The 17,111-nt window shown below is 26.0% G+C and overlaps 2 protein-coding genes across 5 annotated transcripts in view; one reads left to right on the plus strand and one right to left on the minus strand.

Moving 5' to 3' along the window:
* LOC141529685 (neurotrimin) overlaps positions 1 to 4,227 on the plus strand; it is a 108,282-nt gene extending 104,055 nt beyond the window's left edge. Inside the window, exons 7-9 of one of the 2 annotated variants that reach the window (XR_012479640.1) lie at positions 1,594 to 1,659; positions 2,261 to 3,221; positions 3,798 to 4,227. Coding sequence is in view for 1 of the 2 variants with exons in the window: in XM_074246342.1 (XP_074102443.1) it covers positions 1,594 to 1,659; positions 2,261 to 2,460 (266 nt within the window). In the remaining variant the exon portion in view is untranslated. Of the gene's footprint in view, positions 1 to 1,593; positions 1,660 to 2,260; positions 3,430 to 3,797 lie in introns of those variants that run through there. The other variant, XM_074246342.1, reaches the window with a different exon arrangement.
* A 4,432-nt stretch (positions 4,228 to 8,659) lies between these two features.
* The window catches only part of LOC141529389 (opioid-binding protein/cell adhesion molecule homolog), an 88,928-nt gene continuing 80,476 nt past the window's right edge, over positions 8,660 to 17,111 (minus strand). For 2 of the 3 annotated variants that reach the window (XM_074245892.1, XM_074245890.1), the window contains exons 7-10: positions 16,109 to 16,273; positions 12,353 to 12,418; positions 12,179 to 12,280; positions 8,660 to 11,350 (exon numbers count right to left, since the gene is read on the minus strand). In XM_074245892.1, the coding sequence (XP_074101993.1) occupies positions 11,172 to 11,350; positions 12,179 to 12,280; positions 12,353 to 12,418; positions 16,109 to 16,273 (512 nt within the window). In that variant the 3' untranslated portion in view covers positions 8,660 to 11,171. The remainder of the gene's footprint in view (positions 11,351 to 12,178; positions 12,281 to 12,352; positions 12,419 to 16,108; positions 16,274 to 17,111) is intronic. The other variant, XM_074245891.1, reaches the window with a different exon arrangement.

Consider the following 17,111-nt stretch of genomic DNA (forward strand, 5'->3'; position numbering starts at 1 on the left):
GATTATATTTTAATCAATTTTAGATATATTTTGAGAAAACAAGTTTTGGAAAATTTTTTATTTTCTGGACATTTTTGGTAGTAATGCGGCTCTTTAGACTCCACTGTACTGAGTTTTTATTAGAATTTTTAATGAAAAAATTTTCAATATATGTTTTGATATGAAAATTGGACAAATATGAAAATATCAGGCCGTATTACGTGTAACGTTTTCATTATTAGTGATAAAAATAACGATAAAATAAAATTGCTAAAAATTATACAAGGATTACCAAGTAATTATATAGATTACAGATAGTATCTATTATTCGATAGATAATTGGTATCAGAAAGGATTACTGTCAATCATCAAAATAAAGCTAAAGACCAAATCTATTTTCAGTAATAATATTAATGTAAGCAATAACCATTATTGGTCATTAAATAATGACAGTTAATCCCGAGCATTATTACCGTGATTGACAACAACAATCACACAGTAATAATTAATCCAATTTAGATTCTGAATCCTCGGATGGTTATCGATTGGTAGAATAAAATATTAGTTCCTGTCAAGATTGACGAGCAATATGGAGGAAGAAAAGGAAAAAAATATTTTGTTTAATGAAAATTTTGTTGTAAACTAGTCTCGGGGGATATCAATCGATTTAATAAAACATGAATAGCGACCGTGAATGAATTTACGACGTACTGACATTCGATTAACGGGTGCATACACAGGCAGAGGCTCTAGCTCGTATCCCACGTACATAGATATGGAGCCGAGGCGGTTATACATTCGTTAACAGGAAAGAAATTAATGTAAATGCCAGTATGACGATAAATCACCGGTTGATTCGACGAAGCGAGATTTATGATCCCGGGATTACCGCTCGTGGGTCAACTCAAGCAGTCAAAAAAGTCGTTGTCATCCGCATCACGCGATAGTCGGCATTAAAAGTCCTCGAAACGAGCCAAGTTATACACTACTATACTACCCGAGGAAGTTATAAAAAAGAGCAGAATTACTCTTAATACAAAAACTAAGTAGGCTACTCGCAGTACAGCAACAAAAAATGCGCTCTACGCAAGTGCTCAAAGAGTGCTGGCTTCAAGTACGAAGCTAAATAAACTTTTTTCAGTTTAATCCTGTTTTTTTTTTCATTTTTATTATTTATATTCACATTTACATCTACAATTTTAATCCATTTCATTATTTTTTATTTATATTTTTTTATATCTTATTTATTTAAAAGAAACTATTACTCATATTTTATTTAATCAAGTTCGGACTTGAATTTATGTAAATTAATAAAATAATCTGTTATATAAATAAATAATCATTTTTTTTTGTAGTTACATACCTCCGTACAAATGAGTTGGGGTGACTTAAGCCGCCTTATACTATCGATTTACAATTTACATTATTTTTATAAAATATTTAAATAATAACTCATTAAAAAAAATAATTAATATAAATTTTGAATTAAAAATTTCGATGCAAAAATGACATACATTTTACACAATTTAAATCTGTAAATTTAATTTTTTTTTCGATAATATTTATTTATTCGAAAAAAAAATGATTGATTCATTGCTGTTTAAAATTTTTTAGGAAAGCTCAGAAAGAATTCGGGTAATAATTTGCTGGATGGGGATCAAGATAGGCCAAAAGAACGAGGTAAGAAAATGCAAATTATATACACGGAAAAAAGTAAACTGTAATAAATACTAGTCGATTTATAATAAGTAATTAGCACCTGCTAAAAATTACCATTTCAAACAATAAAGTCGTGATTTTAATAATCACTATGTAATATTTATTATTTAAATGCTATAAGTATTAACTTGTGGCAATTTTTCCTGTTTAAAACTGTAATTTTTTAAGATGAGAGAGTCGTTATTTACTATAGTGACGGCTACTTATCACTTATCTTCGATATTGAATTATACATTGTGGCTTTTACACTTTCTACATAAAGTTCTGTAATATTTATATTTTTGCCACCTCGATGTCCGCTTTACAGTTTAAAACTACAAAAATTAACTAGAATCCGAGTGAGTTTTACAGTTTACTTTTTTCCGTGTAGCAAATCCATGAAGCGTACTTTAAGATACAAAAAAAAATAAATCCAGCATTACTGTTTCATGAAAATTCATTTGCATAATATCTCTATTTAACAAAGCAAATTAAAATAGTATTTATTTATAAAATAATAAAGTGCAGGCGTAGAATTTAGTAATGTATGAAAATAAACATACCGGAAAAACTTTGCTTGCAGATTTGAAGCTACGGGGGCGGAAGGATAACGCCGTAGACGAGGATGAAGATTATGAAGATTCAAGATCGGGATCTAAGTGCAATACTTGGCAGTCGTCATCATTGCATTGGTACTTTGCTTTCATCAGCATCCACAGCTGCAGTCTCTTCATTCCAGTTGAGAGGATAAACCTTCGCCTGACTTCCTTACTAAGTCATTAGGATCACCCATCCTACCTCTTGCCGTCAAGGAACGCGCGAAAGACGACTTAAATAATGGACAACCCGTTTAAATCGGTAATTTAAAAATTAACGCTTAATACTCTTAAGATACTGACGACAACCTTAAACTTTTTAGCCGGCTTAAAAGTTTATTAATCTTCAAATAAATCACCGAAAAAAAAATTATTGGCATAAATGACGATTATAATTATCAGTGATGATAATTATTTATCAATGAATAAACAAATAAGACAAAATATAAAAACAACGCCGGACACGGTGAACTCTACAGTATCGATTTTGAATTTATATTATTATTTAAAAAAAAAAAGTATAAATACGTGCGTGCTTATTAAAACCGAACTGTTTTATAAATAAATAAATAAATTAATTAATAAACAAACAAAAAATAATATATAAATATACAGAAACAACGTGTTTAATCATAAATATTAATAATAATAATATTAATAATAACAATAATAATAAAATATGAGTCAATAGTGCCGATGTGAGTTTATTTATTAATATACAATAATATAGATTTACAAGAGCTTTAATATGTACTATGGTCGATAAATGCATCCACTATTGATATAAATAAATGAATTATACATACATGTATAAATATACCACCGATGTAAATAAATTTCGCCTGAAAAAATATATATGTATGCAAATGTTTATGTGAAATGTAGATTATTGCAATTAAATTGTAAGGAAATGTTTACACGCATCGCTTCGACATAAATTTAAAAATGGTAAATACGTTAATGGTGCCTTACACCTTTAATATAAATTCATATATTAATATTTACATTTCATACTTTGTATTTAAATTTAAAAAAATAATAATTATAAGAATTATACAAATGTACTTCAATGATAATTTTCCATTTGTTTTATCGATGAATTATTTATTTGATTGAGTTTTAATTTGAAATGATAATAATAAGAATGAAAATTGAAGTAATGCGTGTAATTTTATTAATGTACATGTACAGTAGAAATTATTCGAAATGATAAATGTAATTATTTAAATTTAAATAAGTGTATATGTAAACAGTTTTGAATGACGTTCGTGTCATTTGAATACCACGCTTCAATAAAAATATTTGTATAATTATAAATTATAATTAACGATAATACTGTTAAGTGTGGATGCAACGGCGTGGACGTTTAGGGATTGTAACGCTTGTTTAATGTCATAAGGTAGTTGATATATTTATGGTACGATCTTTTGATCTTTTTTAACCACAGGAAATTTTTTTTTTTTTATATTATTATGAAAACTTATCGTGCTTAGTTGCTTTCTTTGATAATTTTTTTTTTCATAGGCTTTTCATGCATAAACTTATGATAATTGGAGGTGAATCTTATGACTAAAGGATGAAAGGTTTCAATTGAAATCTCCGAGCTTACATTAACTTTATATTAATTATTAAAAATTAAATTACTGTTTTTATTGAAGATGAACGTTTTACTTCACAATTTACAAAAGTTCCCTTGAGAAAGAAGAAAGAAGCAAAGTAACTCTATAAGATTTTTAAGTAAAATGAAGATTGATATATCAAAAAGATTTACTTATCTTCTAAAGAAAAAAATTTAACAATTTATTAGAAAATGTGTACACTATTGTTTTTATAAAAACATTAAATTTAATGATTTATTCAACTTTTTGGCGTTATTTAATATACATGATAAATTTAATTACAAAAAATTGATACATTTGGTAATTTTCAATTATAAAATTTATAATTGCTCTAATTTATCTCTGGAAATAAATTACAATCAAAAATAATAACTAAAAAATTATATTAAATGTTATAAAAATAGTCTTGAGTTATATTATTCGTAATTAATAATGCATGATAAAATTATTTAATATAGAACGATTTAAAAATAAATATTTGAGTTTATTTTTCCATAAAATTTTTAATTCGTTAAACTCTTAATGACTAACGATTAAATATAATGATTTTATGATGGAATTAATGACTATCTAAGTATCTAAACGTGGTCGATAATTCATAATCAAAAATTAATTTACAGATATATTTTGAAATTGCCTCATGACGTTAAATAATTAAGAGATAAATGATATTCTCAAAAAATCTTTGACTAGAAAAAAATCGTAAGAATAAAAAAAAAAAAATACCGGTCATTGTTGAGATTTATTACTCACTTAACTCAAAGACCAACATAAATAGATTTACAGCAAAAGATTTTATCTACCATAGATGAAACGCAAGTTTAATCATGCGAAAATGATCAGGTACTTCCCTGCTGCTATTGTAAAGAAGAAAATAAAAAAATAAATAAAGTCCCAGAGTATTAAGCCCATGCATCGAGGGCAGATCGTAATCGTAAAAGATTTTTTATTTTTATTCATTTGATATAAAAGAATAAATTGTAAAAAATAATACACTCGCCATTACCAATGCGGAGGCATTTTATGAATCAGTAGAATAACTTCTGGTTCAGTTACTACTTTGCAATCTAACATGTAATAATATAATACTGTACTTTGATACAATACCGACCACATACTGGTATGGCGTGAGTCTACTCCACTTCATTCCGATTATTCGACACCCCGCCAGTATTTAATCGGGGATCTTACAACACACTTTACATCCCCCTTTACTTTACTATTACATATAATTCACAATATAATACAATCAAAGTAAAGACTCGACTTGTTAAACTCTCCATCATCTAAGAATCACGTCCGACAGACTGTTATTTCCGTGCTATTGTATTATTACTATTGTAACGAAAACTTTTGATTTGATTCTGTATCATCTACCAAAGTCTCGGTTCACCCTCAGTCAAATACTCTGCTAACGTGAGTTACAAACCATAGATCAAGAATAAACAGAGAGATTATGTAGACAGCAGTACTGAAAATTGTTTGATGTATAATTTAACAATCGGTAATTCAATTGAAACTATTTTATTAAATTCTCACGTCATAAACACGAATCGACTGTATATTAAATTCATACTGACTCACATCTATGTAGTTCAGTAACTTTTCAATCTTCATTAATTCATATGTAAATATGCGAAGGGATATTGACTATACTTAAATATTATACAAATTATTTTATTTTTACTTAACTTAGCGGTGTTTTAAAGCGAAAAATTTTGAAACTTTTAATATGATTCTTTGATTAAAATCAAATGGTCAAAATTAATAATTTTTAACTTTACTTTATAGGATGAAATTTTGGAGAAAAATAAAATTGATCTAAATCTAAAAAATCTTTATATATTTATGTATTCTATATGTGTAAAAAATATATTGAAAGGCGGAGCAAAAAAAAGTCCCCTAAGAAAAACAGATGCCATGTAATTTAATTGTGTTATTTTTAATTTTTCAGCTGTGGTAGAAAGAAAAATAAACTTTGATAATTATTGCTTAAGTTGTATCAAAGTATAAAAAATCTATTTTAATTATTTCAACATTTGAATAAATAATAATTAAAAATAGAAATACAATCATATTTTCTCAGTTGGAACTTGTAATTTATTATTTAAATAATTATATTTTTCAAGTGTAAATTATAAATTGAAGCAGCTGTAATTTGTTCAAATCAACTATATTTCGATTTTTCCGTTGTAAATATTATATATTTGTATAAAAGATTCATAAAATCGAAATTTAAGACAAAAAGATTTTCTTTGTGGAAAAAAATTCAGAAAAAAAAATTATTTTAAATTTAACGAAATTATTACTGTTAATTATTATTAATAGATATTACTTAAGGAATAAAATACTCGAGTAAATAATTAAATATTTTATTTTAATTATTGTTAATTATAAATTGAATGATTAGATAAATAAGAAAACATTAAATGTATTAATACGCACTTTGACGCATAAAAATATTTTTTTCTATGGCTTTTAAAATAGTTATAATTATTAAAACAATATCCTGATCATAAAGTGGGTATTTGTATGTTATCTTGAGAGTAATAATTGTAAATTATATAATATAATACATAAAAGTAGTTGATTCAAACCTTTTAGTGGGCTGAGATAAAATGAAGATAATAATTAAATATTTTAAAAGTCCGTCAAAGGGTTTGATATTATTTGATAAATGTAATAAATATAACGCAGTGCTATTTAATTTGCATGTTATTGCGCCTGAGATGTAAGAAATAAATATTACACAATATATTTGTACAACCGATTACATTTACAAGTGTAAATAAAAAAAAAAAAAAGAAAAATATATAAGAAATACATTTAGTTAAATATTTAAATAATTAAAAATTTTAAAAAAAATTGATTACATCGGCCTCTTGGAAAGTTTATCCGACAATATTTTTATGATTGCTTGTAAAAAGAATAAAATTATAAGAATAATAAAAAAACACAAATATACATATACGCTATTGAAAATGAATAATTTAATTTAAGCAAATTTAAGAAGAAATGTATTGAAGCAATTGCAGGAGTAGTTAACAAAATTACGTTAATTATATTACTTGATTGGATAATGAATAACGATAAAAACTCACCTTTTAGGGTATGTAATATTTAGTTTTGTAATTATTAAAATAATTTAATTACTTATATTAATAAATAGAATTTTGAATAATAAACTAACGAGTGTAAGGATAATAATTTAAAACTTATTATCTTCAACCCTCTTAATGGAATTCAGTATTGATTTTTTATTATTTTTTCCATGTTAATTATTTTAATATAATATAGATCGAGGAGTCGGAATTAATAATCAAATTTACTTGATATTATAATATCAATTCGCCGTAACCGTTACTTTACTTTGCATACGCTGAAATAATTAACTCTGTTAGGATGTCAATTAAATTTTTTTTCCTTTGAATTATTGTAATCGTAAAGCGCGATTATTTTAGAGCGAATTTTCTTGTAGAATTAATTTATTATTATTATTTACATTAGAATATTATAAAATTTTTTCATGAGCATTGCATATCTTTTCTTTAAAATACTCAAGTCATAATTCTACTATTTTTTTCCAATAAAAAAAGAATTTTTAATTTAAAAACGTTAATTTTATAAAGTACTTACTAATTTATTTTGAAAAATTTGTTTTAGTTTTACCGTAAAATTTGCAATAAATTATTAAATTAAAAATAAAATTTAATTTCTGTAAAGGTTTGAGAAAGATTAAATTTTAATTGAAAATTTTGTTTTACTGTAAATTTTAAAATTCTTCTAGAATTATTATTTAAAACTAGAAAAAAAATTTTTAATAAATTTTATTAAGAAGGGTTTACACTTTTTTCTCTCTCGCCCTCTTTTGGACAAACGGAAGATCTATGTCATACTTGTACACAGAAAAAAAGAGAAAAATTCTTGAACAAAGAAAAAAATTTGGAAGAGTTTCAGAAGACAACAAATGGAATCTTAAAAGGCTTTCTATGCATAAATAAATGAAAATTTTCCAAAAAATCGCTTCGCTTTTCGAAAGATATTTTAATTATCTATCGAAGAGCAAAGCGTTTTTTCCGAAATTTTATCTTACTAGAATTCAAATTTGCGCTCGCCTGAATTTAGAGTTTGCATATATTTTCATGCTTATGATATATTCAACCAATCACGTTACGAATAGTTTGCTTACTTGATATATTTTTATATTTATCATCTAAATTATAAAAGTGGACTAGAATTTGAATTTGCACGCGCAAGCGCGCGCCTCATATTTATTGTCATGATATATTTATGTGGAATTTATGTATATTATATTTCCTTTCAACCAATCAGAATGAGAATAGTTATTTTCAACCAATCATATCACGAATAAATTGGTTTCACATACATTTCATCTCTATTTTAATATTAGGACTAGAATTCAAATTTGCGCGCGCAAGCGCGCGCCTTACTATAGCGTTTGCATATATTTTCATGCTCATGATATATTCGACCAATCACGTTACGAATAGTTTGATGCCACATACATTTCATCTCAATTTTATTATGGGATTCATGAACAAAAAACGTTTAAAAATTAACTATCAACTGCTCTTAAGCGTAAAATTTTATTTTAAAAATATTAGATATGATTTTTATTTTTTTAAAGACTTAAACTATAATTTATAATTTAAATAAATAAAAATAAAAATTATTATTGAATGTAATAATAATTTATATAATTTAATACATATATTTTTTTTCTTAATCATATTATTATACAATACATTTTACAATAAATTATTTTATTATCCATTGAAAAAAATATTTTACATTCTACTTCATCATATATTTTCATACGTCATAGTGAAATATTTAGTTTATCAGCACGTGTTAAAAAATTTGTGATTTATTAACATCTAAAAGCATTTTCATTTATTGTATGTTACTAATTATTATAGTCAACCTTCGTCTTATTTTATACTCCAATTGCGGTATTGTATATTATTCCTCGTTTTATTTACAAAACTGACAAATGAGTAGCCGTCGATAAGAAAATAGCAAATTTATTTTTCACATCGATTAATTTTTTACTATAAATTTCACAATATTATCATCGAGTCGTGCGTTACCGATGACTGATAACAAACCTTGCGTAAGACTATGATCAATAATTATTTTTAATATTTTTAAGTTTTAATGATAACAAATGATAAATTAATTTAGTTTAATTTTAATAAATGCATGATATGAATAATTAAAATATAAAAAAATTTTTTTATCAAATAACAAGTAGTACAACCTTTTATTAGTACCGAATATTCTAAATTCGGAACGTACATTATTTTAAATACCAAATTTAACAGTAGCTTTAAATTTAAATCTTCGTTTGAATAAAAAAAATTACCACAGAAAATTATGATTAATAATAATTTTTTAATAGAAGCTTTAAGTTAAATTGTTTATGTGCAGAATACAAATTTACCCGATTAAAATTATAAATAATCACCGTCAATTTTCTCGAGGATTACGATTAATATTTATGCAGAATTATGTGATTTAATCTTTCGGCCTGAACCATAGCTCACATTAATTTTACCAGTAGAAATTCAGTGTTTTATTCATCTTCAATTATTAAAAGAAACAAGTTTTTTTAATCGACTGTAAATTTTCGTTGTTCTATAAATTAAATATATCATATTCAAATAACTTCTGTGAAAAATTGTTAAATCAATAATTCATTAATAAACTTTTTTAATTCAACAGTAATAACATAGAATCATAATATTGAATATTAAACAAAATGAATTGACCTATTTAACAAATTTTCGTGTTTCTATTCATCTTTAACTTTTAAAAGCTTATCAAATTACATCAATTTCAACAAAAATGATACTCAAGTATTTTGCTTATAATTATAAAACTTCAATTAGTTCTCTATGACTGAAAATCGATATTTATCAGCTTATCAGGACATCAAACAATTTTACAAAATATATTATTTTAAAACATACAATAAATATACAATCTTCTAGAATTAATTGCCTATATTACTCGAGAAAAAGTAAATTCACCAGCATTAAAACTATAATTTACATTTTTAACTATTATTAAACAATTTTTTTTGCATAAAAAATCATACTTATAAATTCAATCGCGGGTACTCATTTTTCAACTATATAATATACATTTCAATATTTATTTATTTAAAGTTACTTTATACAAAATAAATAAACGACAACTACACGGAAAGAACAAGATGACACTAGATATCATCCCATATTATACTGAGTGAAAAAAAATTTCAGATAGTAGCTACTATAATCCAGATTATAATGAGTATAATCTGGGATGATATCCAGTGTCATTTTGTTCTTTCCGTGTACGGAAGGTTACAACTTTTACATTTCATAGTGATTCATACTTTTGCCGCTAAATGGCTACAATGTATATATTTATATTTTTCTTTCTCGCAAGAGATCTGATGGTAAGATCTGATATTTATAAAATTTTCGAAAAATTAACATCAGCAGTATGGTGTTTACATATAAGAGGAATTTAGTGGCTCTTCTTCTCAGGGATGGTTATATTAGCAATCGACTCATCCAGATAAAGTGGTTGGCTGTTACAGAAGTGTTATTTAGGTCACAGCCAATATTCTAACGTCAGTGGCCCGAAGTGCTTCCAATTTCAATACTCTGCGTGGGAGAGTCGAGACACTATATAATTTACATATCGATATATATTTACATAATTTTCATCCATACATTTTTAATTTTATGTACATTCAATTTTTACTTAAAACTAAAGCAACATACTTTTTATTTTATTATTATTATTATTATTATTATTATTATTATTATTATTTGTGTAAAATCACACAACATTCATTATCCTTATCCCTGATAACAATTGATGAAAGATTTAATATTTACAGATAACGACAGCTTATGATGTAACAAATATTGATTATCATTTTTATATATTATTTACAACATAATGATACTTTTATAATATTTTAATAAACAATCACTCACACCAATATTATGTACAAAGATATTTTTTTTTTATTTGTATTGTGCGGAATGTACAAGCTACTTTCTTCAACAGTCGGTAAATCAACCAATTAATCAGTTAAGTAATTAATTCATTTTATATATAATATATTAAATGATCAACTATTTGATAAATTATTTAATTTATATGGTAATGAATTAATCGCTAGTAATTGAAAAGTTTTGTCTAAAATTTAAATAATTTAAAGAAAAAAAAAAAGTACAAATTTTGGTAACAATAGTAATTATAAAAATCCGGTTAATATAATAGTGAGTAAAGCAAAATTAGAGTGAGTTACTGATAAAATACCAGCGCTTCTTGAAGACATTGATCGCGCTGCTTCGTCTGTTTGTTGTAATCTGTCATCAATTTTTTTCCTTCCACTCTTGGCGTTTGTTTTAGGTCTCTCGCGTAATTGGGCACCTAATTAAATAGAACAGTCAATTAGTCAAAATTTTAATATGAGCCCATAGATTATAAAATTGTTAATTAAGTAATGTTTATTAATGTTGTTATTATTATTATAAAGTAAAGACTTAGATACGAAGCGGGTTTTCAATGATGGCATGTATTATTTATCAAATTCAAAATTCATAGAATATATTAGTTAGATGAAAACATAAAATACTTTCGCCTAATTGATAACGACCGAAGTAAACTAGTTAATTAATAAATAAAATTGCAAACCTATACGTTACTCCACGGAATAATTGAATTAGTTAATGTATTATATTGTATGACAAGGTTAGTATGTTCATTTATGTGATTATGAGAAATGCATCAAAATACAAAAGTTTTAACACGCATACAAGTTTACCCGCACACGTACGTACACACTTAGTTGAAGTAAGTTAAGCGATGCTTATGGCAACAGTATACGATACGAATTTAGATTTCGGGCCGACAAACTCATGACTAACCCCTTTATTCCAATGGAATTCCCAGTGGCTTCTATAAGCTTTTACTTCCCTCCGCAAAACGAATAGTTGCTACGTGGAGGAGTAGAAAGTGTAATTTAATTTTTAAATTGTTACTCGTAGTTTCAATATGTTCTGCCAAATTTATATTCACTCTTATTAAAAGTTACCTTGACGAATTGTAAATTTTTTATACATATATATATATATTTCTCTCGGGGTAAGTAACTTATAGTTTCACCGGTTACCAAAACTGTTATCAATTATGTATTCATGAACCCGTTAGTTATATTTATTTAAAAGCTTTCATTTAAATAAAAGGAAGTCAGATTACCACGTTTTTCGCTCTCGGATGTTTTTGATGCATCAATTATTTCGTTGAAGTTTGATACAACTGTTGGCGATATTTTCGGATGTGGTTTCAGTTTACTCTCCACTGTAAATAAAATTTATTTATTTTATATAATATTTACAAATTCATGTATTTTATTTATGATTTTTTTATTACCTCTCACTTCTGTGGAAGGTATTGGAGTAGTTGTTGTTGGTGGTTGAGTTGTTGGCGTTTCGATACCTTAAATATTATTATTATTATTATTATTATTATTATTATTATTATTATTTTGTTATATGAAACAAAACTAAAACTTTTATTAAAAAAAAATAATTCAATAAATTTATATTATATTGATATGAGAAAACTCAAATTTAGAGATTGTCAATAATGAAATATGTTGTTTTATTATCTCAAATTTAATTTATTAAATTGTCAAGCTAGGCAAACTTTGGTTAACTTAGTAGAGTATAGTTGTGCAGACAATAAGAGAGAAGAAAAATAGCAGCGAGTTAAAGAGAGAGAGACAGTAGTGAGTGTGAGGGTATTGTAAAGTTTGATATTCTCTCTCCAAACTTGCCACTTGTCTGTTTAATGCTGAATCCAAAGTACGCCTAATACCAACTCGGCAAGGAGTATAGTGAGCTATACAACTAGTAGTGTCATTGCTTTCTCTCTGATCTGTTAACTATTCACAGAAACTGTTCGCCCAACATCCTCAATTCGAAAACAAATTGCTGATGCATTGAACACGGGATAATTTATCAAAGCAATGGAATAATTTAATACAAATACAAATACAACTGCAAGCTTCTACGAATAAATAAATTTTAAAAAGATTATTTCGATTCGGTCTTTAGAGGATTTAATTTTTCGTAACTAATTAATTGATTTAATGATTTTTAATTAAAAATAATAAATTATAAGTTTTCTGTAACAAATTCACTTGATTTTAAATTCAGCGATAGTAATAAGATATGCGAGTGACCTAAATATTTAAATAATTTCAAAACTCGTCTATCAAATCCTTCATTTCCATTCGTATTCGTCTCTATAATTTATCTTTTCTTCAGCCTTAGCTTATATAATATATATATATATATATATATATATATATATATATATATATATATATATATATATATATATATATATATATATATATATATATATGTATATATCTAATGTTAAAATACCACGAGTTAAGACCACGCTCTTTATCGTCGACAGAAAGGAAAGGAAACTCACGATCTGATTTTGCATTGGATGCATTTTTCAGCGGGTTCATTCTGACAATCGCACGGCAGTACTTTTTACTTAGGTTAGGCAACTTACTGCCGTAGGAGAAACACAACGGGAAGAAATTCTTTGGAAATCGCTTTGACAAACGAACACAAAATAAAAACGAAAAACTAACGAACGAATGAACGTTTGAACGACTGAAAAAAACTACCAAATCTGTGCAGTTTCTTGCTCCATATATCTTATCGACTGTCCATTTTTCTCTAAGCTAAATCTCTTTGGATAAATCCATTTTTAAATGTCTCCTTTATTTAAACAAGCATCATGCATTAATGTCTCCATGATAATAATATCCATTATATTATAAGTCTTGTAAGACAATATTAACTATATGTAATTATATTTCAGGTTAAAGTACGTGAAAGTTCATCTCAAACTAATTTAGTTAATTTTATAAAAATCGTTGTCTTAAGTTTAAATATAAAATTTCATAAGTGCAGTTATTAAAAGGTTCGCTACACACTGACATTCTCTTAATATCTTCAATATATATTTTGACCCACTTCCCTTACGTATGTTGGAAAAATTAATATTGTATTATTAATATGAAGTATATATAGCTTGACAGCAGAAAAGAGTACATACTAAAAATAAACAATAATAAAAAAATTACAGCGCATATTGACATTAATGTAAAGCATTTTAAATTCGCATCGACACATAAAAGTCTAGACTAGAGTGAAGTTGACTAGACTAGACTACACTTGACTAGACGAGTTTACTAGTACAGGCTACGACTACCCCAGTCACTTTACAGTATATGAACAATGTGTCATTGTGCATCAGCCAATGTCGGTCTAACCAGCTGTTGCTATCTCAAAATTAACTCAACATACTTACTCACAGCGGCGAACTTTATGAAATTAGCTGCCCGATTTATCTAACTTTACAAAGTTAAGGCTCTTGCACCGTTAAATTATAATAACGATTTATACGTTTCAGTTCAGCAATTTGTATTTTAAGAAATTTAACCGCCAGAATTGGGTATTGGCTTTTAGCCAGCTTTTTTTTTTTTTTTGCGTCATGATAACGTTATTACCGTTTACGTACGAACTATATAGTTATACTAATGTTTGTAATAATTAAGGTTTTTTGTTAACACAGTTGGGCTTAATTTTTTATTTTAGGTTTTATCAGATTTTTTTTATCTTTAGATTTATTGGGTCTAAAATTTTTTTTTATCGATCGATGGAAGCTTATTAGATCAAATAATTATAATAGTAGGATTTTTTTGATAGAAAAATAACCAATATGGAAATAAATTTGTTGTATATATATATATATATATATATATATATATATATATATATATATATATATATATATACACTTAATCAATGATTATTTTTAATATTAGGATTTTAAATATAAATTTTTACTATTTCCAAGGGTAGTAAGAACGACTAAGTCAGCATTGAAAATATTACTAACGTAAAACGGTAATTGATATTATCAGTGCGTTCGGAAGTGCTCAAGTTAAATGTGACAGTAATCGATAAAAGTACCATTGGTGAAAATTCTACCGGAAAAAACATAGCTAATATAATTTACCCGGATAAATTTTAACAGTCAAGTAGAAATATCATTTCACAAGGAATAAATATTAGGGGTAAGAGTATTTTTTTTACATCCATTTAATAAATATATAAGTATATTTTTTGCTTACAAAAAATAGAAATGTCGATAATTTAATAGCCAAAACTGATAAATTAAATGTAAATAAAATTGCTACTTAAATATAACGTTTTCATTTATAAAATAAATGAGAGTAGTATTGAAAAATAATTTACTCATTGATTTTTAAAAATACTATTGAATTTGATTTAACATAAAGTGAAGTCTTAGCCAATTAAATTCTTGTGACGCAACTATAAATATTGCATTTAAATTTTTGATACAAACTAAAAATAAAACTTTTCGTAACTCGTCACAATTCAGTTATTTTTGCCCTGTAGATTTATTGATTTATACGCTTAAAAAATGATAGTGCAGTAAATAACGAGTTAAATTAAAAGTAAAAAAATTCACGACTAATTTTATTTTATAAATTTATCATCTAAAGAACAACTTGAAAACGTGACTGAAAACTTGAGACGTTGAAAATAAAAAAAAATTAGTATCAACTTATTTTCTCAGTTATTTTATTTTTATTTTTTAGTATACAGTTCAATTGAAAGTTATGATCGTTATTGGACTGATACATCTCACAACTAACACTACTATCGTTTCTCTTAGTAGAGAGCAAAGAGTTAAAAGATAAGGATAAAGAGATACTGAGTTAGTCTATTTGATACTAAAAGAGAGGGTATAAAAGTTTGAGTAGAAAAATTTATCGTATCTCGCTTGGGTGTAGTTTTAAAGCAGTAAAGACTTTTTACTTTTAAATTTAAAAATAAACTCCACGGATGATTCCGCGTGATCAAACGTAATTATAAATCAAATTATCGGTTTGTTTAACAAATGCATTATGGTTGAACGGTACGAATGAATCTGTTTGCTCTGCAAGCGCTCACATATTATCGAGAGTTATTTGGTTACTTAGATAAATCTTTATTTTACTTGGAACATAGTTTTCTAAAGCAATTGATATTTTATTATTTTTATTTCTAAGATTAAAAGTATACGTACGGTAAAATTTGATAGTACCATCCGTAGCCCCGAGAGAATTTTTGGAAATGCATTTATACGATCCGTAGTCCGCCAGTTCTACTCTTTTTATCGTTAATTTCATGTGAACTTTGTACTCGTTCATTTGTAAACTATCTGAGTGGGAGAAAAACTCATATTTTTCACCTGGAAAAGAAATTTATGTATTAGTATGTAAATAGATAAATAGAGAAAAAACATTTTTAAAAATAGCCGGAAATTTTTTATGCTCTTGATTAGTTTTTTTTTCTCTCTGAAGAGTTTTTGTTTATTATATATTTTTTGGTTGAACCAAAATGGGAAATCTTGGATGTATGAGAACGTAGAGGAAAAATCGGTTTTGGTAGAATCACGTGAAAAACGTATTACATCAACCGGTGAATCGATGAGGGTTCTACGAATAGAAAGAGAATTTTCTGCTTACATGAGACTACTCACTGAATTCCAGAACAAATACGTGCATGAAATTCCTGAGGCGGAAATAACGTTATCACTGTTAAATCGCTAAACTTTTTCGGGCAACCGCGGAATTTAAATAATTCTCTATTAATTACATTGGGTGAATAAATAAATGCAATGATTATAATGGTGATGCTGGTTGTAGTACAAGTTATTCCGCGACAATATTTTTTCAGGATTTAATAAATTCTTGTCGCCTGGAAATCCGATAATGAATGAGAGATAAAACAGTTCTAGTATGTGTGTAATAAAAATCCATTTGAAGAGTAAATAAATCATTTTTCTTTTAAATCATGTTCAGGAATTGATTTATAAAAATTTTTTGACGTTTTAGTGAAAAAAAAAAAAATTGAAGGGTTTTTACGATAATGAAAAGAGAGTAGAGAAATGTAAAGCAATTATTTTCTTTTATTAAAGATTAATTAAAATTGATTTAACAGAACAGCAATGCAGCAAAAAATGTCTTGATCCAATTACTGTGCAAGTAAGAAATAAAGAACAATAATAAATAGCCGCCAATCAGTTG

Source organism: Cotesia typhae, unplaced genomic scaffold (genome assembly GCF_013202065.1).
Source record: "Cotesia typhae breed Kobodo isofemale line unplaced genomic scaffold, CoteBio_Ctyphae contig_48, whole genome shotgun sequence".
In the NCBI taxonomy this organism is placed as follows: Eukaryota; Metazoa; Arthropoda; class Insecta; order Hymenoptera; family Braconidae; genus Cotesia; species Cotesia typhae.